The 22940-nt window shown below is 39.6% G+C and overlaps 1 protein-coding gene across 8 annotated transcripts; it reads right to left on the reverse strand.

Moving 5' to 3' along the window:
* Window positions 1-21: 21 nt before the first annotated feature.
* Window positions 22-21916, reverse strand: LOC101738718 (receptor-type tyrosine-protein phosphatase N2). Of its 8 annotated transcripts, none has more exons than XM_062670491.1 (23): window positions 21711-21916; window positions 21425-21621; window positions 17257-17346; window positions 16420-16473; window positions 15494-15557; window positions 14859-14993; window positions 14419-14512; window positions 13548-14160; window positions 13322-13465; window positions 12858-13010; window positions 12202-12304; window positions 12037-12126; window positions 11885-11964; window positions 11735-11802; window positions 11435-11653; window positions 11193-11347; window positions 11000-11054; window positions 10705-10926; window positions 10354-10551; window positions 9268-9434; window positions 8962-9015; window positions 7830-8007; window positions 22-1751 (listed from the first exon to the last, which is right to left on the reverse strand). In XM_062670491.1, the coding sequence occupies exons 3-23, from the start codon at window positions 17339-17341 to the stop codon at window positions 1623-1625; spliced, it is 3060 nt and encodes a 1019-aa protein (XP_062526475.1). In that variant the 5' UTR covers window positions 17342-17346; window positions 21425-21621; window positions 21711-21916; the 3' UTR covers window positions 22-1622. The 8 variants fall into 8 exon arrangements, with proteins under 8 accessions (XP_062526475.1, XP_062526476.1, XP_021206437.2 ...); XM_062670492.1 differs by lacking the exon at window positions 12858-13010 and adding an exon at window positions 13011-13091; XM_021350762.3 differs by having other exon boundaries at window positions 12858-13091.
* Between the last annotated feature and the right edge of the window lie 1024 nt (window positions 21917-22940).

Here is a 22940-nt window from a genome sequence, read left to right on the forward strand (position 1 = left end):
CAATTTAATCAAAATCCATAATTCAATTCATCCACATAAAAACTACATATAATTTCATACAGAAATACGGTTAAATATATTTTTCTCTTAAAATCTAAAAACTACATTGACAATTTCGTGATTATTTTTTTTTTACATTTTTTTTCTCAATAATACGCAATAAATATTATTTTTATATAAATTTCATTCATAATAACAATTGTTTGAGTACTCTGCTACAGTTAGCTACAGTCAGTAAATATTAACTTCGAGTTATAATTTAAGATTTTATCGTTATCAGGTATTCAGTTTGATCAGGATATGATTGTGAAGGTTCCCTTAGTTCTAGTTACATAAATATATCATTATACGTTTTGAGACATAATATTTCATTCAGTAACAACTATCAAAGGTTTTTACGGAAAGTTTTAAAGCAAAAATTTTAAGTTCAATGTATCTACAGTATGTGGCCACGGTAATCGCTCCAGAAGCTGAAATTTATAAAATTGCTAATGGTATTTTTAGTAGCATCAACAGTATAATAATTCTAATACTTTTTTATGATCAAAAGATCAGAAAGCGGTCACGTTTTTTCGAATTCATGATGCTTTGACATTACGGTTTCACAAAATATGAAGACCCAATTAAAGATTGCATTATTTCATTATTATTTATCAAATAATTATTATTTTCTTTTATCTAGTAAACGCCTAGAGAAAATTACCATCACGGCTTCCAGAGCGATTACTTTACAACCGGTATAAGATTATTAGGATTATTTAGGATATATTTGATTGTTGCAGTATATTTTTAAATATTTGAAATCATGCAGTATCGTCCCTTAACTGTATTGTTAGGTACTTAGTACTCACAGACTTTCAGAACGACATTAAATATGGTTTTGTTTATTAACAAAATATGATAAGTTAATGTTTGGTTTGGTATTTTATTAATGACTAGAATCATTTTGACTAGTTAGATCTAAGACCAATAAATACTTTTTTGTTATTAAAACTTTGCGGATTTTAAATATCTTCCTGTAAATAAATTATTTTTGGATCGATATTTTGAAACATTGGTAAAATTCAGTATATGAATATTTATCGATAGGGAGGTAGGTATTCGAAGATTCATAGAGATTATGTACTTATATGATAAAATTTAGTGCGGTTTTCTCTTCCATAATCCATATTGCACGAATAAATTATAAATCCAAACAACTACTAAAATACTTCTAAAATAATAAACATAAATTTTCAACGAAAACATACAAGCGTATAAATACATTCATAGATAATATATATTTAATGTTAATAGGTTTTATAGAATTAATAAACAGTTTTATAGAAAATATAACTCTTAAAAGAGCACATTTACAAAAATAAATGCTCGAGTTGAAGGCTGCTGCCATTGCGAATGGAAAACCACTTGAGAATTTGTATTAAAATTTTCTTAAATTCTTTTTTATCAGATAGAACCTTTTTAACGTATTTAAATTATATATTTCAATATATTAATAGTGCTTTAAAATAAATTATCAACACAGAGGCTATGCAACATCAATAATCCTAATCCATTACACATCATAAATATTATTAAAAGTAAAATTTAGACATTATCGTGAGATCGCGTGGGCGTTGCATTTAGTTAGTGGGTTTCTTTTCCGTTCCATCTTTTTCTTTCTCCTTCTCCTTCTCTTTTTCTTTCTCCTTGTCTTTCTTCTCTTGCAGCTGTTGCAGGTGAGCAGGTAAAGCTTTCAAAATAGCGTGTACCTTTTGTCAAAATAAAACGTTTGAGAATTATCAGGTATTTTTATGTTTTTTTTGTAAATATTGCGATAATAACGAAGCTTCGTACAGTGCTAAATGCTTAGGATATTTCAAAATTATTCACTATGTTTTATATTTCTTGCTAAATTATTGAGTCTAGTACGTAGCCTAAGTCTAAACTGAAATTTATAAAATTGCTAATGGTTATTTAGTAGCATCAACAGTATTTTTTTTTTTTAATACTTTTTATGATTAAAAGATCAGAAAGCAGTCGCGTTTTTTCGAATTCTTGATACTTTGACATTACGGTTTCATTCCGATAGAGGCACCCGTCACGTGCGGACGTGCTCATCGACCACTCGATCGCCCGGTCTTTGTTCGCCCGGCTTTTGTTAGCCCGGCCATTGTTCGCGCGGCCTGTGTTCGTGGTACATCTGCCGACTAAGTGCTCTTCCTGGAAGTTTTTATTTGTTTTGTTTCCTTTTGTTGTTTCTGTGCTCGTAGTACATCTGCCGATAAACTGTTTTCCTGGAAGTGTTTAATTGTTCTGTTTCTTTTCGTTATTTCCGTTTTGTTGTGTTTTTTCTTTGTCCTGTAGTAATCGTGCCGCATCGCCACCTGTGTTCAATAGAACCGCTCAGGTCCGAGAAGTTGGGGCCTCGCCGCAAGGCGAGTGTTTTCAAGACCCGGGGCCGCCCCACCTGGGCACTCAGCGATCATGGACGCTGTATTCGCGGAATTCCTCCGACTTCGCCACCCACAGCTCGCCTCAGAGTTTCTGGCCTTCAAGGCCGATCACACCGCGAGCCCTCTCGTGGACTCCGCCGAGCTCGCTGCTCCTGCGTCGCCTGTACCTGCGTGCAAAGCTTCTGCATCGAGCACCGCAGCCTCCGTCGTGCCTGCCGTTCCCGCGTCGCCTATACTGGCGAGTAAAACTGCTGCGTCGTCCGCCGTGGCCACCGTTCCAGCAGCGCGATCATCCACAGCCTCCGTCGTGCCCTCCAAAACACCTGCTCGTAGGTCACCTGCGCCCGCCTCCTCGTCCTCCGACTCTGACTCGGAGATGGAGGTTGACCTCGCTCCCGCCTCATCGACGGATGGATTCACCCTGGTACAAAAGGGTAAGAAGCGTGCCGCAGAGTCTCGAGCTCCCGCGGCCGCTAAAATTAGCAAAGCCGCGAACGCGTCGCGCCCCCGCCCTCAGACTCCCGTTGCGCCTCCAGCCCGTGCCACTCCGTCGCCGCGTCCGGTGGCACAAAATAAAACCCAGACCCCTCCCCCGGTTATCGTTCAAGAGAAGGCAGCTTGGGATCGAGTTTCTCTGGCCCTTAAGGCCAAAAATATCAACTTCACGAATGCCCGTAACCTCGCGAACGGCATTCAAATTAAGGTTCGAACACCCGACGACCATAGGGCCCTCTCTTCTTACCTCCGTAAGGAACGTATAAGTTTCCACACGTATACGCTCCAGGAGGAGCGCGAACTCCGTGCCGTCATACGTGGCATCCCTAAAGAGTTGGATGCCGAGCTAGTCAAGGCCGACCTTCTCGAACAAGGCCTACCGGTTAACTCCGTACACCGCATGCACACAGGTCGCGGAAGGGAGCCATATAACATGGTTCTCGTCGCCCTCCAGCCTACCCCCGAGGGTAAGCAAATATTCAACATCCGAACGGTCTGTAGCCTTTCCGGAATCGCCGTTGAAACCCCACACAAGAAAGGCACACCTAGCCAGTGCCATAACTGCCAATTATACGGGCATTCTTCCCGTAACTGTCACGCGCGCCCCCGATGCGTCAAGTGTTTAGGAGATCACGCCACGGCCCTCTGCACTCGCGATCAAAAAACCGCGACGGAACCGCCTAGCTGCGTCCTGTGTCGTACACAGGGTCACCCCGCAAATTACCGCGGATGCCCCCGAGCCCCGAAAATAAATCGCCGCGTCGCCCGCCAAAACCGCCTCCGAGCTTCCGGCCCAGACATCAAAGCCTCGGCACCCTCTGTGTCGCAGGCTAAGCCAGCGTTCGTTCCGGCGCCGGTGCCCAGTGTCTCGGCTTGGGCGAAACCGCTGCCGTACACGAACACGGTTACAACTCCCTCCTCCGCGATTCGTCCCGCCCCCGCAACTCGTCCCTCTCCCGCGACTTGCCCTCCGACCGCGTCCGACAATCTCGCTTTAGCGATCGACTTCTTTCAGTCGATCAACTTTGAGCGCGTTAACGCTTTGGGCGACGCCATTCGCGCTGCCTCCACTGCACAACACTTTATCGCCGTTGTGCAAGAATACGCCGACGTATACGCGTCATTAAATACGTACGTCCTCCCCTCACTCCGCCGGTAATCAATGGCGTATATAAGTAGAATAAAGCCCCTATCCGTAACGATAGGATTTTTTAACGCTTACGGTCTCGCAAATCAACGTGATCAGGTTTCTGACTTTTTGCGTGACCATCAAATTGATATCTTTTTAGTGCAGGAGACCCTACTTAAGCCCGCGCGCCGTGACCCTAAAATCGCGAACTATAACATGGTCAGGAACGACAGGCTCTCTGCTCGTGGTGGTGGTACCGTCATTTACTATAGAAGAGCCCTGCATTGCGTCCCGCTCGATCCTCCCGCGCTCGCTAATATCGAAGCATCAGTGTGCCGAATCTCACTGACGGGACACGCGCCGATCGTTATCGCGTCCGTTTATCTTCCACCGGATAAGATCGTTCTAAGCAGTGATATCGAGGCGCTGCTCGGCATGGGGAGCTCTGTCATTCTGGCGGGCGACCTAAATTGTAAACACATCAGGTGGAACTCACACACCACAACCCCGAATGGCAGGCGGCTTGACGCGTTAGTCGATGATCTCGCCTTCGATATCGTCGCTCCGCTAACACCGACTCACTACCCGCTAAATATCGCGCATCGCCCGGATATACTCGACATAGCGTTATTAAAAAACGTAACTCTGAGCTTACACTCGATCGAAGTAGTTTCAGAGTTAGATTCAGACCACCGTCCCGTCGTTATGAGGCTCGGTCGCGCTCCCGACTCCGTTCCCGTCACGAGGACTGTGGTGGATTGGCACACGCTGGGCATCAGCCTGGCTGAATCTGATCCACCATCGCTCCCGTTTAACCCGGACTCTACCCCGTCTCCTCAGGATACCGCTGAAGCCATAGACATCTTAACGTCACACATCACCTCAACATTAGATAGATCATCGAAACAAGTTGTAGCGGAGGACTTCCTTCACCGCTTCAAATTGTCCGATGATATTAGGGAACTCCTTAGAGCTAAGAACGCCTCGATACGCGCTTACGACAGGTATCCTACCGCGGAAAATCGTATTCGAATGCGTGCCCTACAACGCGACGTAAAGTCTCGCATCGCCGAAGTCCGAGATGCCAGATGGTCTGATTACTTAGAAGGACTCGCGCCCTCCCAAAGGTCTTACTACCGCTTAGCTCGTACTCTCAAATCGGATACGGTAGTAACTATGCCCCCCCTCGTAGGCCCCTCAGGCCGACTCGCGGCGTTCGATGATGACGAAAAAGCAGAGTTGCTGGCCGATACATTGCAAACCCAGTGCACGCCCAGCACTCATTCCGTGGACCCTGTTCATGTAGAATTAGTAGACAGTGAGGTAGAACGCAGAGTCTCCTTGCCACCCTCGGATGCGTTACAACCCGTCACCCCGATGGAAGTTAAAGACTTGATCAAAGACCTACGTCCTCGCAAGGCTCCCGGTTCCGACGGTATATCCAACCGCGTTATTAAACTTCTACCCGTCCAACTCATCGTGATGTTGGCATCTATTTTCAATGCCGCTATGGCGAACTGTATCTTTCCCGCGGTGTGGAAAGAAGCGGACGTTATCGGCATACACAAACCCGGTAAACCAAAAAATCATCCGACGAGCTACCGCCCGATTAGCCTCCTCATGTCTCTAGGCAAACTGTATGAGCGTCTGCTCTACAAACGCCTCAGAGACTTCGTCTCATCCAAGGGCATTCTCATCGATGAACAATTCGGATTCCGTACAAATCACTCATGCGTTCAACAGGTGCACCGCCTCACGGAGCACATTCTTGTGGGGCTTAATCGACCAAAACCGTTATACACGGGAGCTCTCTTCTTCGACGTCGCAAAAGCGTTCGACAAAGTCTGGCACAACGGTTTGATTTTCAAACTATTCAACATGGGTGTGCCGGACAGTCTCGTGCTCATCATACGGGACTTCTTGTCGAACCGCTCTTTTCGATATCGAGTCGAGGGAACCCGCTCCTCCCCACGACCTCTCACAGCTGGAGTCCCGCAAGGCTCTGTCCTTTCACCCCTCCTATTTAGCTTATTCGTTAACGATATTCCCCGGTCGCCGCCGACCCATTTAGCTTTATTCGCCGACGACACGACTGTTTACTATTCCAGTAGAAACAAGTCCCTAATCGCGAAGAAGCTTCAGAGCGCAGCCCTAGTCCTAGGACAGTGGTTCCGAAAATGGCGCATAGACATCAACCCAGCGAAAAGTACTGCGGTGCTATTTCAGAGGGGAAGCTCCACACGGATTTCCTCCCGTATTAGGAGGAGGAATCTCACACCCCCGATTACTCTCTTTAGTCAATCCATACCCTGGGCCAGGAAGGTCAAGTACCTGGGCGTTACCCTGGATGCATCGATGACATTCCGCCCGCATATAAAATCAGTCCGTGACCGTGCCGCGTTTATTCTCGGTAGACTCTACCCCATGATCTGTAAGCGGAGTAAAATGTCCCTTCGGAACAAGGTGACACTTTACAAAACTTGCATAAGGCCCGTCATGACTTACGCGAGTGTGGTGTTCGCTCACGCGGCCCGCACACACATAGACACCCTTCAATCTCTACAATCCCGCTTTTGCAGGTTAGCCGTCGGAGCTCCGTGGTTCGTGAGGAACGTTGACCTACACGACGACCTGGGCCTCGAATCTATCCAGAAATACATGAAGTCAGCGTCGGAACGGTACTTCGATAAGGCTATGCGTCATGATAATCGCCTTATCGTAGCCGCCGCTGACTACTCCCCGAATCCTGATCATGCAGGAGCCAGTCACCGTCGACGCCCTAGACACGTCCTTACGGATCCATCAGATCCAATAACCTGTGCACTAGACGCCTTCAGCTCTAGGAGCAGGCTTAGGGACCTCGGTAACCGTACTCGTCGAACTCGACAAAGAGTTCGCCGTGCAACCTAACCCATGAATCAGCTCGCTGAGTTTCTCGCCGGATCTTCTCAGCGGGTCGCGATTCCGATCCGGTAGTAGATTCATTCGCGAAGCAGCTACTCTTGAGTTGTTAGGTCTCCTTCGGAGGCGCTCGGGCAGCTGTTAGCAAATCCCACCCCTCCTGGCTGAGCCTTTGCTCGCCCACCTGTCCTGGTGAAACTGGAAAGGCCTCCGGGCCACCAGTAATCCTTCAATCACAAAAAAAAAAAAAAAAAAATTACGGTTTCACAAAATACGAAGACCCGATTAACGTTTAGATTATTTCATTATTGTCTATCAAATTATTAGTATTTTCTTTTATCTAGTAAGCCCAGTAGTCTATCCTAGTTAACAAATTTTCTGTAGGTACAACTAATACTGAAGTTTCCATCAATACTGACTAAGTGGCTTACGGCCTTTTGGAAATGATATACCGACACCAGCTTTATTCGTCGATATATATTGTCTTTTCGCATTAAAAGTGTACAATTTCCAAAAATATTCGAAATTGAGTTAAATCCGGAATCATTTGGTATCGCCAGTATTTTTCTCATAAATACTGGCAAAAGAGCGTAGTTTAGTTTTAGTTTTTATTTTTTTATTTATCTATGTTTTGACTACTATTAACAAAATTAATACATACTTTTACCTTACTTTAAAAGACAGATAATGTAACTGGTAAAAAATAAACGTCGCAAAGATGATTAATAATAAAAATATCACATGTTAAACCTTTAAAAACACTCTCCCATGTAAAATTAGTAAGTTTTGGAATTATACAGTTTTAATGCGAGAAGACGATATATATCATCGACAATTTGAGGTAATTTAAAGTTTGGATAATGACTCACCTCTTCAGCGACCGCCATCAGCACAAACTCAAATTGCTGCTTAGTAGCGACAGTGCGGGTGCGCTGGTCTCGGATATGCTCGAGAGTGGCTGCGATGTCGATCTCCTTAGCGCCTTTAGCCATCCGGTTCAATACCATGTCTATCAGACAGTACGTTCCAGAGCGGCCGGCGCCATCGCTGTTACAATTAAGGTTATTTATTGAAAATACGGACGAGATCACAGCTCATTACGAAGTAACTAGAACGTGTGGATAGAACATCGTTAACGTTGGCAGCGATTCCATCTATATAATATATCAGAAGCAGATCTTTGACCAGAAAATTCTGCACTTATTAGTATTTTCGGCTTCATTCCGTTTTACAATTACCGTTAGCTGTAAAAACAATGGTTTAACTCATTGGTATTTATCTTTTTTTTATTGCTTAGATGGGTAGAGGAGCTCACAGCCCACCTGGTGTTAAGTAGTTACTGGAGCCCATAGACATCTACAACGTAAATGCGCTACCCACCTTGAGATATAAGTTCTAAGGTCTCAACTATAGCTACAACGGTTGCCCCACCTTTCAAACCGAAACGCATTACTGCTTCACGGCAGAAATAGGTGGTGGTACCTACCCGTGCGGACTCCTAAGAGGTGCTACCACCAGTTATCTTCTTTTCCTGTATCATTTATGTCTTCGGCCTATCAATTATTCACTAATATTAATAAATCCGAATCCATACCATTGTTTTACTATCCATTTCTATCGCATCTACACGATATGAAAACATGCCGAGTCAGACATTCACACAAACAGAGTCAAAGACAGAACATGACGGAAAATAATTAACAAACATTAAAGTGTATTATACATCACAACTAGCTAATTTGATTACCATAATAATATATCTGCATGATAAGGGATTTTACATATATACATACGTACGTGACCGAGGTTAGCCGGAACTACAAAAAAACTATCAATATAGACCATCAACAGAGATAAAGTTAGGAAAATTTATCTTCAGACGACAAATATTTAACATATCTTGTACAATCTAATCAGTTGGAATGATTCAAAATATACAAACGTCTTTATCAGAAAGAATTAATCCTGCAAGATACTTTTAAGGAAATAGATAGTACCAACCTGCAGTGCACTACGATTGGACAAGATCTTCCTCTGTAAGACTTATTCACCTTTCTGCAAAGAACGTATGATTAATTATGAACATTAATCATTAATTTATAATTAACTCATTAAAATTAAAATAAAACATGCGGATTCGTTAATGCTTTCAGTAAGAACATTCATTTTGGACCATTTGATTTATTAAAGCTAATATACCTTTATTTAAATAAGTAAATAATTTTCGGCGCACAAAAACATAGAAGGGAATCAAATGTGGAGAGAAAGGAAAATAAAGAAATTATATTTTTCCTCTGGGTTGATTACCTCCTGAATTCCAACAGAGCTTTGGTCGACGCTGGTACTCCGTTCTCAGGCCACGAGAGGAAATGGAACTGGGTGACGGTGCGGGTCTCGCCGGTACGTTGGTTCTTCAGGTAGAAGCTTCGAACCAGGTAGTCATCACACCAAATATGCTCGCTGACAAGGTGTACCTAATACAAAAAAAAAGCGCAGATGAATTTATTTCATCCAAAGTAAGAACTGCGTCGAGACGTGTGAAGCCGCATTCTGTATCTCTCATGCGTTACGGTTTGAAGGGTAAAATATCCTACGTTCCAAAGATATTGAGAATTCGACTTTATATTACAAATCACGCAAGGGCAATGACATTCTTCGGCGGACGTAATTATTTCCGATCCAAGGGCTCATAGATCACCCAGCTCGTTTTTACAGGCATCTAAAAATTTGTTGGTTTATCTTAATACACGAATAAGCATAAGAAACTATAAATATAAACAAAATGAAAATTCGTTAAAAAATATAAATTAATGCCAAGTACGGTGCGTGAAGCCATTGAAAAAATTAAACATCCTGACTGTGAAGTTTGTTGGCGCTTATCTAAGACCTGTTTCTTTTATCGTGAAGATGAAAATCCAAGTCAAGCAAACTGCCCGAGCTCAAGTTAATACTGTTAGTTTGTTCTGTATGAAATAAAAGGTAAAAGTCTAAATATATTTTTTTACTAAACTAGATGGTAGATTGTATAATATTCAAATGTCGACGACTAACACCCGAGTCGTCAGTGACCACGAAAATTGTAACGTACTAGAGACGTCAGAAATAATAACACACGTGATTACAGCGTAAGCTTAGCTTTAATTACGTTTACGACGGAAACCGAGGAATATACTAATTACTACTATATATGTATATGTATTTAGTATGCTATAAATATATCTGCAGGTCTAAATTCAGATGGTTAGACGGCGTAGGGCAAGACCTCAAAGGAATTTGTGTCAAAAACTGGAGGGAGAATGCCATGAATAGAGGAGCCTGGAGAGATATGCTGAGCAAGGCTAAGGCCCATCCTGGGTTGTAAGGCTTAAGCTGATGATGATAAAAATATCTGACCTCATAAATGTGGTAAAGTTCAGATCCTTCCTCAGGCCAATAGCGGTGGCACAGTTGTTGTCCGTTTTCCGTAAGTCGAGTCAACATCACCATGACAACTGAGCCTTGCTCCCAGACCATCTGCCAGAAATCAGGTGCCGTGTGGGGGAGTGGTCCAGCTGATGCGATGTATGCAGGATTGCGTGGGTCGTGGTCAGTCTAAATGTATTGTTATAATGAGTTCCGGATCTTATTAGCAATATGAAGGCACAAAATATTTTGCTGTCATTTACGATATTCGGTTATCTATGGTAAAGGTCAGCTTTATCGAATAATAACTGAAATAAAATCAAGCATTGTCGATGAACTCACAATTGTCGAAGCATTGATGTAATCCGATCCGACATGGTTGGATAAGGTGTTCAGAATAACCCTGGAATGGTCGTAAGGAAGCACATCAGCATATCTGTTTTTCGCACTATTCTCCGGCTTAAGAGCTGAAGTTGTAGCACAGGGTTCGGCCTCGTATGCGCACAGAGCACGCCACTCCTGCTCCAAGCGATCCTTGTTGCGAAGGTGATCTTCCATATATGCCTGAAAACCCCATTTTCAATTTCAACACATTCTAGAAACATTGCTTCAGCAAATAGCTTGAGGTTTAACTTACCAAGACCATGTGACCAGTTGAAATGTCCATATTGGTTAGAGCTGGTTCTTCGCTCCTGAAAAGGAGCACGAAATGATCGCAATGTGTTAATCCGGTAGAGCTAAAGTTATCTAAATATCATATTTGAGAAATGATCATAAATAATTAAAAAGCTGTCGGATTAAAGTTTGGTGAAATTATTGAAAAGGCCTACCATGAAGAGGTGCTGGATCGTGTAGAAGGCGAGTTTCCATCGGGTTCTCGTGACAAAGACGTGATGCGTTGGGCAGGCTCCGCGGGGTTAGATGACGCATTAGCTGCTGTCTGTTGGCCAGACCACTTCCCAGACATACGTGCTCTACATAGCTCCTAATAAAATAAAATTATCATTAATCAATTATCATCATTAGATTACGGTAGGCATCGCAATATTATTATTATTACAAAATAACCAACCTGGTAATCTCTTGTGGCCTCTGCATCAATTTCCGCTGCAGATGAAAGGCCTTGTGATTTTTTCTTTCCGGACATGTCTTTTTTCAACAGAATAGCGAAAATAATTGCGCCTACGACCAAAACAGAAAAGCTTCCAACTAACGCCAGGAAAACGGGTAGCTCTAAGCCGAAAATTAAAGTATCCGGAGAAGCTACATGACGCATTATAGGACGCTTGCTCTGGAACATAATTTGATTATTAATTAATAAAAGAATTATGCTAATATTATTGGATGATATTATCGATCATAAAATATTTACTCTGTCACCAACTCCAGTAGAAATTATCTGGGCTCCAGTTTCTCTTAATAGATCATCTTTGATGTCATCTGAAAAATATTTAGAAATGTAAAGCTGTATAATTTTTTTTTTGGTTTGATTTTGTTTCCTCAGGCCCTTCCAGATCCTTACCAACTCGCCTTGCAACGTCAACAGCATCGTAGCCTTTATTATTTTTTTCCACTTTGAATGTCACTTCCCGTAGGTCAACTCTGGAAATGTACTTGAAGTTAGTGACATAAATTGTAATCACGAACTATATATAGGTGCAATAATAATTTTACCGCGGGTTCGAGAATGAGTTTTTATCCAGACCCAACATTTCCTCAATCTTCGATATAAATGAAATTCCTTTAGCCCAATTGGTGAGTAATCTGTTTAAAAATAAGCTCATGTACCATTGTTTTAGTCAAATAATGAAAAAACAAAGTAGTAACGTTATTTCTTACCCATTTTTAAGTAAAACGTAGGCGTACGCCGGATCATAATCAAAATCATTATGGTTATGTTCGGTATGTTTGCTGTTTTTTAATGTATGAGCTGGATCTTCAGCTGTAAAATGAAATTGATATATAATGTGGTGATATTGATATGCTATTATAAGTCAATGCCACAACACCAAGACGATACGTAGCATGCAAAATTAACCTTTTAATTATTTTGATAGATCGAAACACGTTTTGAAACCATTGGATGTGCTGATCAAGCAGTTTAAAATGTTGTGTGTTGTTAATGAATTCAAAATATGGTTATTATTAAATATAGAGAGTAATTGAAGAAGATATAATCCTGATAAAAATAAAAATAATTAAGATGTAGACACTGGTGATATATGCATATGAAAAAATTATATCACAAAAAAATATTGACATAACCAAACTTAGGCAAAATATATTAAAGAGGACCGGTGATAACCTCATGCGAATTGTGTAACACAAAACAGAATGTGCGGAGTAAGGGAAACATTTGGTGCGGTGAATTAGAAGTGCGTTAGACCTCCAATAAGAAGTGTTTTAAAAACCTCGATATAAAACACTGAGCCTTTCATAATTGAGGGGACATCGACAATCTAAAAACAGCTATCTCAGGCCGCCGCGACACTAACCTGCCACCGAATTATTGTGGTATAAAATCTTTAACGCTTTCGCATTCAAGCGCGGCCCGGGCTTTTTAACATCATCTCTTTCCCTACGCTTAAAGCCCCATTCGTTATTAAGCAAATCTTGCAAGTCGTCGGAATAAAATTTGTAATTTTCACCTGAAAAATCGTCCGTATCTGTAACACCATCTTTCCGGTGTAAGTAATGTTTCTGGCTCGTTATCCTTGAATTTAAAGGGCCTATATGTGAAAATAAAACAGCCAAATAAAATTGAGAACATCTTTAACCAAAAAATCCAAGGGAAACTAGAACATGGCCTTTAAGTTTGGGTCTAATAACAGTAGGGTATCTTACCAGAGTACCTAACGTATGCAAATTATATGATAAAGCAACACAATTTGCTGTCTTTAAATGAACTTTATGAGAATGGACAAAAACACTTAATTTACGATTCCCGCATTAAGCCCACCTTGTAATTCTTCAGGATTCAAAGGGCCACCTTCTGCGTAGATGGCATCTTGTTTTGGTTTAGATTTTATCATATCTCGCATATAATTCACTATGTTACGATCCATATTTTTGCCATGCTTCCCTTCAAACCCTGGAGGCTTACCTAGGAAACCAACAATGGAATGCTTTTTAATTCACCTAAAAATGATAAAAATTATTGCTATTCATGAAATAATCTTGCGTACCTTTAGCACGGTAGGCATCTAGCTCCCCGCTGTCTGGATCAATAGGCAATTCGTCTAAATCTTCGTCATAAATCCGAGATTCCGGAATATCGGACGGATCTTCATATTGAAATGGAAAATTTTTCGATTCAAAACTTTGTATGTAATTCTTGTATGCGTTTGAACGCACTTCTTCGTCGAGAGCTGATAAGCCGTCCTTAGTGAAATATTCTAGTGCCTTAGGTGGCATTTTAAACTTACGGAAATGCGCACCTAAACGCTCCTCGTCTGTGTATCCGATATTAGGATCGTTTTGAGCCATCATTTCATTCACAGATTTCTTTTCTTTGTCGATTAAGTTTAGATGTACGTTTGTTTTGGTTCGACCCTTTCCTTCAGCTTGAAGGCGTTCTCTGAAGCCGTTAAATGGTAAAATAACAGGAGACTCTTCATTGTCCGTCATTAGCATCAAGTCTCGTAGCTTATCACTGGGAGTTTCCGTTTCGATATCACCTATGTTGGGGTTATCTTCTGGCACGATCGGTGGGTTGTAAATTTCATTAGCAAAGTCAGAGTCAACCCCGACGGCAGCGTTTGGTGTATAACGAATAAAGGCTGTCTCTTCTGGTTCCATCTAAAATGACCATTGATTATTGCGAATGGAAGGATCTAAAGTAATGCATTTGCATTAAAAATTTCAATGAAGATGTGAAAGGCATGTCTTTGACAAATTGGTATACATACCAGTTTAATAATGAAGAGTCAATATGCCATTTTTAGGTAGGTACAGATATCAGCCGCGAAAAAAGATGCGTTCCGGTCTGAAGGTTGCGAGAGCTAATAGTTAGCAGCCATTACACTATTTAAAACGAACGCGGTTAAAAATACCTACTTCTGGATTAACAATTTCACTTTCAGAAGTGTCAGAAGTCAATGTTGGATCAGCGAAATGTTCACATATCTTCGTGTTTACGTTGCTCAGATCTCTGTGAAAAAATCATTTTGCATTAAATTATTACAATTCTTGATATTTAGCATCTATTAGTAGGACTATTGCAAAATAGAATTTCTACCAAATTAACTTAACTGAGCTAATTGGGTTGTTGAGTTGAGTTGAACTTAGTTAATTGGGAACTAACTTGATTGAGTTAATTAATAGTTTATATGTTTAAAAACATAAGTTGTCGCTAATTCGATTTTCTAATTTTATTTCGAATTTCTAAATTCAATTAGGGCGCGTCTTTACCTTTTAATAGTACTTCTATTGATTCAAATAGAGATAAATTCGATTATAAATTTTAAGCGAAAATAAATCTCAGTCAGCGTACTAACATGTTCTGTTGTAGTGTGAGGAGCATGGCTTGCAGAACGCACTGGGTGTAGGCGTGCTCCCAGCGGTAGCCGCGTGCTGCAAGACGTTGCAACTCTCCTTCGAACCATTGCAGTTGCTCCGGACCCATGTCGTAACTAAATCACAATTATGATAAATAACCGCTGATTTAATATTAAAAATACTGTTTAATCGTATTTATCGTATTTTAAACCACGATTTAATCTTAGGTTTATTAATTTTTGCTACATTATTTTCGCCGTTACGAATACTTTTACAGTTTTAATAATTACGTACTGTCTTAAACTATACAAGTAGTTTTAATTGTATCTGCGACTTGCTAAAACCAAAGAAAATACTAAGCGGTGATATTTCAAGTTATCATCATCATCTTAATGCCGCAAATGGCCCATATATATTTAGAGGGTGAAAGTTATAAACAAGATAAGTACAGTTAAGTCTTGTGCCTCAATTGTCAAAAGGAAACTGTACCCACAACAAGCTATTTGTCAGTAATCGGTCCGTCCATTGCGGAGTAGATTAGCGAAGCATATTAAAATAAAAAATATAACAAATTACATTTTTACTACGAATAAAGAAATGATGATGTTTCTGAGTTACAAGCTAAGTCAATTACCGGTAGAGCGCGCCTTCTTCTGACTCTTCCTCGTAAACCGGAATGCATTTCCCAAAGGCGAAATCTAGTCGAAAATAAATAAAACACAATTAAAATACATAACCATAGACAATACAATGACGTTGTGAGTGCTTTGAGGTCTTTGAGCTCAAACCGTCATCCATATTTCATTTGACTATTGCACCACAAACCAATAAAGTAGAGTTCATTCCTGTCACCTCGAACCTCTGCGTTTACTATGCGTCTATGCTACGTAACATCAGGCACTGGAATTAACTCTATTTATAACATTTCCTGAGCACAACTAAATGAGACTTTCAAATGAATTGAAAGCGCGGCGGCTGGACTTTTTTTTTTGAATTGGGGGCCGAACCTCCTACGAGGTCTCCGCGCTTAGGGGGCGCGCGGGGTATGTGGGACTTGACGATCTGCAAGGTGTTGGGAGCATTCTGCGGGGCTCGAGGAATTTTAGGGCCCTACCCACTAAGCGACTCCCCTGCACTCTTACACCTGACGTCCGATCTCCGTCCGGGGTCAAAACCCGGGCAGAGTAAGGGGGTTCCCGCGGTCAAGGGTTAACGGTGACCATGTTAACATAATTTACAAAAAGGGACCACTGCCAGAAAATAATAATGTTGTAACATGTCAAATAGTTTTGAAATTCAATATATATACGGTACGACGAACGTGCCTTCTCCTTCGGATTTCGTGAACCCGAAAGCGAAGGCTGCGGAATTTTGTAATACATTACGTGTTGCGTTATCAAGGAGTTTTATTATTTGATCGCGTTATTTAAAATTATCGTGATAGTAATCATCAAGTTAATGTGAACGTTTGTTTTTTAATTCGGTTCCCTTAAAATAGATATGAATTTTTCTCCATGCGTTATCTTATAATCTGCTACGTTTATATAAACAATAGCGTACCATCGTAGCACCACTCTACGCCCTCTACACACAGTGGTGCGCTGAACAAGCAACCTGAAATGAAAAGGTTATACATCAGTATAGTTGACATATGATTTTTTTTTTTTTTACTAAAAATCACGTCACATTAACTGGTCCCGTACTAAGTTCGTAAATAACTTGTATTACAGGTACCAGATAACGGAAATAAATGTAAGATTTTTATTATACACATACATATATTTAATAAACATCCATAACCCTGGAAAAGACATTTATTATACAAATATCTTCCCTTGGCGGGATTCGAACCCGCGACCCCTTTGTGTAGTGACCATGTCACTTACCACTACACCAGACGGCCGTTAAATTGTATTTGAAATTGAATTACTGAAGACATTAATAATTATGACTAATTATTATTTCACAGCAAAATTTATTTTCGGAACTTTGTGGCTTCGTAATTAACGTATACTAGTGAAGAATTCCGTTTTTTATTTATAGTCCGATCCGGTTTTTAATCCTTAGGTCGTAGTCTCCGATATCAAAATATCATCTAACCTAACCGATCGCATTACAATTACTATCGTATAGCTCTTGGCACGCCCTCAGATTTCATTAAAGTGAAAGCACAGACGTCACACAATAATTCCACGTACGAAGATGTAGCATAACGAAGTGTTAAAAAATTTACAATTACCATAGAAAAAAAAAGGTCTACAAGTGCATGCTCATTATAAAAATGCTATAGGAAATTAACGGAATCGAGAAATTTTAAACAACTATTCATACGTTAACGCTCGTTGTGAACTCGAAAATAAATTCTTTTTGTTTTTACCTATACATTTGTTTTATTACCTATGTTACCATCGGCGTGCGAGGGCGCCAGCGCGTTTATCAACGCCAGCGCCCACAGAGCCTGCCGCAAAGACAGGCCGTACATTACATCTGTCAACACAAAATAAACTAGATTAAATCGAGCATACAAATTAATATCAATAAATACAAGAGCTTACAAGAAATTTATGAAATGAATTATTATGCCAAGGAACAAAATTAATATACGTAGCTCATTCAAAATGCAAGACCCGAACAGCCCGCATTTTACTAAACAATTGATGACAAGACTTCGTAAATTGTGTGGGTAGATAATCCCGTTACTTGTTAGGAAACTTTGGAATTAACAACGACCCCCGGGCGCCTGTTATTAATAGAAATACAAAAAAAACTATTAAAGCTAGATTAAACCTAATTAGACTAAGTAAACACTTTACTTTATTAATAGATAATATGTAAGTGATTTGTGGACGTTGAACTATTTTAACCATAACAAGTAATTTTTTTTTTTTTTTACGTTATTAAATGTTTTCAACTGGTTTAGATTGCCGTAATAATTAACTTGTATTAATAATAACAAAATTGGATTTGCTAGTAACCGGCAAAAAAGAGTATTCCTTTTTTCGGAAGTAATAAAAATATTGAATGTGCTTTGTGATAAATTTTATTAAAACAATGATATAAAAACAAACATACATTACATTACATTATATTACATTCGAGCATTGGCAGTTTTAGAAGTATGTATATTTCCTAACAGAAACATATAGCTAGCACGTGAAATAATCAAAAACAATTAAATATCAACGGACAAGACTAAGTAATTCAGACGCAGAAATCGTTCAATTCTACGTATGCACAGTATGAAATACATTTCAGCGCTACACCTTTGTTGAAATAAGTATTCTCCTGAGTTACATACTTCCAATATCACTATTTCCGGTGTACACTGCGACGCGTAGCATCAGTGGGCTAGTCAGGCTTATTGCTTGTGTGTAAAGTATGTATATAGCTCTAGAACGTAAAGAGGGTAGCCGTCGGTCGATTCTATTTGCTTGGCGGCTAAGCAACCAAACTAATCAAACAGACGACTCGGTTTTGTTTGTATAGTGAAATTGAATGCTGGTTTATTTAAGACATTTCATTTATGCATACTTTATTTATACGTTGTGCTGTATTCCTTACAGCTTAGGGTTGTGGTTTCTGTTTGTAACGGTATCTTGTAGGCAATGGTTGCGCTATCGGAATATCTTCCTGCATAGTATGCTATGGCCGCCCGATTGTGGTGCATATTTGGTCAGTTCAATTCGTTTCTTTTCCCGATCTTCCGAAGAGTTTTCTCTGACTACGAGCTTCTCGAGTTGTCGTTATTATTTCTAGCAATATGACTACTCGAGTACACCCTGTAGACTCTACTAGACTATACTCTACAGTGTAGAGTATTGTCAAATTTCGTCTGAAAACTCAGCCCACGATAAGTAGAGTCAAGACAAGAATTCTGATATGACCTAATAGGTGTTTCAAGCAATGTGACAAACATTTTTCTTCAGCATCCCGTCTCGAAGCCGTCAATAGCATCCTATATAGTCTGCTTTCTCAATAGTTCACGTCTCTACGCCTTATAAAGAACACGAGAGAGATAGAAACATTATTATTCTTAGGCGTATGTGAAGTTTGTCCTTTTCAACACATGGTTTTGTATTTTTCTATTTTATAAATATAATTCAACCATGTAAACGAAACAAACGGTTACTCATTCCATTAGCAAAGTCAATAAATCAACCGACGAAAGTCCCCCTAGGATGGATTTTTTACTGTCACAAATTGATTGAAATGCAAAAGCACCTGCAAACCTTTTGGAAAGTTTGTTTTAAGTGAAATTACTTAGTCATAGATAATGCACTCAATATTTTAAGCAGCATCCAAGAAGCGGTCCACCTCGCAGCGGACCGGTCTTCATGGAAAGACTTACGTACATGTGGTCGCAATTCTCAGTAATGAAGGAACGATTAAGAAGAAGAATTTTTTAATGGTTTTGATAACTAATATTTTTGCTTTTAGTTAGGGATAAAATATTTCATGTCAATAAAACAGAATGCTAATTACATTTTCTGAAACTGTCTTGTATGATCCGCCCACCCATCATTCCAATGTAATTAAAATTTCGACAAGCACTTTTAATAGTTTCAATTCGACCTAATATCGCAAAGTGGGTGGTAGTGACGGCGTCCTCATTACAATCTATCGACCTACGCAAATAGCCTAAAAAATAGAAATTCTAGAGTAATATTCAGACGAAAGAAAAAATCTATTGATATTCTACTCAGCATTGCAACACGTCCTGTTTGCTACATTCCCCCACACCCTATACTTCAAGTCGGCATCGTCTATCGATTAATTAAAGAGAATACCTAATATCTATGTACTACTTGATTTAAAAAAAGATAAGATAACCATCAAATTGAACATAACACAATACATAAGACAAAAAAAAATAACTCATAAATTTAAAAAGTACCTTCTATAATATAATTACTCTAAATCTTGTTTCACAGGAATCAATATATTTGCATAAAAATATATTTTTGAAAATGACAACTAGCGGCTTTTCTAATTATACTTGTATAAGGAAACCTATTCCAAATTTAATCGCTTGAATGAGAAAAAAAATCGCAAAGGAATCAATGATGAAGAAAAATGACAGTTGACGAATGAGGAAGGAAAAGAGATCGAATTCTCAATAGCAAACAATAACAAGGAAAGAATTCCTTTCAAATCGGAACATATGACTGTTTCACATGCAGAAATAAGTAGGTCGGTAACGAATACAACATACCCGTACTGTAAAATCACAATACAGATACAGTGTTTATTCTTAAAAATAGCCCTCTCGATTGAGAGATGTTTCCATCGTTTCCGATCGTTATTTACAATATTATTTTAAGTATATCTGGTAGTAAGTAGTACGACACTATTAAAGAACCTTAACAACATCTGGATTCGTTGTCTGTTTTTGAAGAATTTTACTACATGATTATCGCATGTTTGTGCGACCTGAAACCCTATAGTCATTTTTGTGTGGCTTACCCTAATGTTTTCTAACAGAAATGTTTAATATACATAATTAGAGCATAAAACACAAACACACAACTCTTAATACGTAAATTCCTGTACGATTCTGGTTAAAGGCCGATTTAAGCCCTTTTGTTTTCCTCATGCTATAATAAGACATTAAAAATGGAAAACATATTTCTATTTTTATTTTGGTTCACGCTTTCATCGAGGGGTTAAATATACAAAGCTAACATTCGGAATGAAATGTATCGAAGTATATATACGTTTCAGATGTAAATAAGGATAAAGGTCGAGCGTGGGCAGCTAGGCTGGTTGAGAGCTCAAAGTCCGGAGATAACATGAAATAGCTCTGCAGAAAAATAAAGCTATCCATCTAGCTACGAATGTATTGCAAAAATCAATAACGATGTCTTCGGAAAACGTAATACCTTACTATTATTACTTTTCGTGAAAATGTTTTTCATGCTGCAATCATATTATTTTTATTATGAAGGAAGTATTACTGGTGGCTCCGAGGCCTTTCCAGTTTCGCCAGGACAGGTTGGCGAGTAAATACTTAGCCGGGAGAGGCTGCAATATTTAGAACAAGCGTGATTTTTGTGGATTAGTGAAAAGGCATTGTATCTTAATAATATAATTGGATTAAAGACGAATATTTTATTTCGAACGAACTGGAAACTATCACGTTTAAAGGTCCATGAATCTAATGAGTGGGTGGCAGTACTAGAGTTGCGACCCACGCAATAAGAGTGCCACCCTCACAAATGAAAGCGTCGAGGGACATTTGCCTCTATAAATAGACACGAGGTACTCGAAGCTATAATATTAATCGTAATCTACTTCAAGGCCTATACAAATTAATTCACCAATTGCCTCTGAATGATTTACAATAATACCATATATTAACTAACTACTTGATAGTTTATTAGGCTTCGCCTGCCCTCTCTCAATCATCTGCTGCGTTTGATAAACAAAATTCCACAACACTTATAAAATTTTATGAGGTTTATCGAATAACGTGTATCACGTCGCATTTCGATTATGGCGACTACTGAAAAAGTACGAGTCCGCGAACAATTGACTGTTCCTGAATTTAGATAACATTATTACGAACCGTTTAGAGCCGTCGAAGGGGCCGGAACATATCCGTGTATCGTTTGGAAGCACTATAGTTCTTTACAGTAGACACTGGCGCGGGTTGAAGCGTTTTGATGTGGGATGCGAAGCTGCCAGCTGTGGGCCGTCGACGAGCCTGCGCAGTCCGCTCTATCGATCCTGCGTCCCTCCATTCACGCGCTGCCACTCAACCGCCTACATAACGACGCAGATATTCTGAATTATACCCCGATCATCATAAGATAAAGTGTTATTGGGAGTAACCGTGAAGCTTTTACACTTACAGCACTCGGCTTCGACAACACACGTTACGATAATCACCTATACTTTCACAAGCACTGTATGTCGGTCAGGATTAAGACAATCAATAGTTAACGTTTATATAGTTCGATGTTGTTCCGTATATGTATATGTTTTTGATATGTACCTATTGATGTACGTGTATACAATATCGGTTAGTTCTGACGGCAGTCTGCCTACGCTCTGAGTTATCGCTTGCGTCCCTGTATGTATATAAATGAAGTTGTCACGATAACGATGGGAATGGAACGAGGCCTGTGTTGTTTTTACGGCTACAAGCACAGTAATTACTTACTTTCACGGTCAACGACAGTCAAACGATAATTTTCATTTTCTATAGTGAAATAATCGTTTGTTTGGTTTCATATATATCGATTAGGTTCCATTAGGTGAGAAAGAATTAGGCAAACTGTTTAATAAGGGGAAATTTATTCCATTCATGAATTTTCAACATGTCACTCGATGCTGCAAACACAACAAAATTTCAGGAATAGTTTACAATGTATATTATTATTAACATATATTTAGTTCATTTCATATAATTTACTGAATGTTAATAAGTTAATTTAGCAAGTTTAATGGTTAAAGCCATTGCTGTAATGAAAATTAACGCACGATGATGATCAATAATAATAGAGAAATTACAATCTATAGCTTGTTTATTATTATAAAGTTTTACTAAAATTGCATTCAACACCACATTACAATATATGTGCAGTCTAGACAAAGAAAAACAATTAAGCATACTGAGGTCGTGCGTGTTCGAAATAAGGCTTAGATAATTTAGTAAGCTGGATGGATGTCAGAGAACTGCCCCTGGAATCGAATATATGTTAGCTTATTGATTTTTCAAACTAAAACAGTTAAATAAAACAAAAGACAAAGTATTTTAGTAACAGAGAAAATGTTTTAACGTTATTTTTAAACAAGACGTAATGTAAATTATTCAAAAACAGCGGTCACTTGGGGTCACCGGCCTCCTGCGAGTTCGGGGTCGTGTTCTCTAGCTGTCATTTGCGTAAGATGACTGAATAAGGTTTTGACGTTTTTGAAGTACTATACCATACTACCTGGAGCCACTACGGTCATCCACAGTGCGTTTCCAGAGGTCTTTTTTGCCACGTACCATCCGGCTATGGAATGAGCTCCCCTCCACGGTGTTTCCCGACCGCTATGACATGTCCTTCTTCAAACGAGGCTTGTGGAGAGTATTA

Source organism: Bombyx mori, chromosome 10 (assembly GCF_030269925.1).
Source record: "Bombyx mori chromosome 10, ASM3026992v2".
Lineage (NCBI taxonomy): Eukaryota > Metazoa > Arthropoda > Insecta > Lepidoptera > Bombycidae > Bombyx > Bombyx mori.

Coding starts and splice junctions, on each gene's coding strand:
- LOC101738718 (XM_021350762.3), bottom strand. CDS start 17,341: ATGTACGGCCTGTCTTTGCGGCAGGCTCTGTGGGCGCTGGCGTTGATA. Junction 12,305..12,857: donor CCACAATAATTCGGTGGCAG/GTTAGTGTCGCG, acceptor TTCATTTTACAG/CTGAAGATCCAGCTCATACA. Junction 10,927..10,999: donor CAACTGGTCACATGGTCTTG/GTAAGTTAAACC, acceptor TGGGGTTTTCAG/GCATATATGGAAGATCACCT.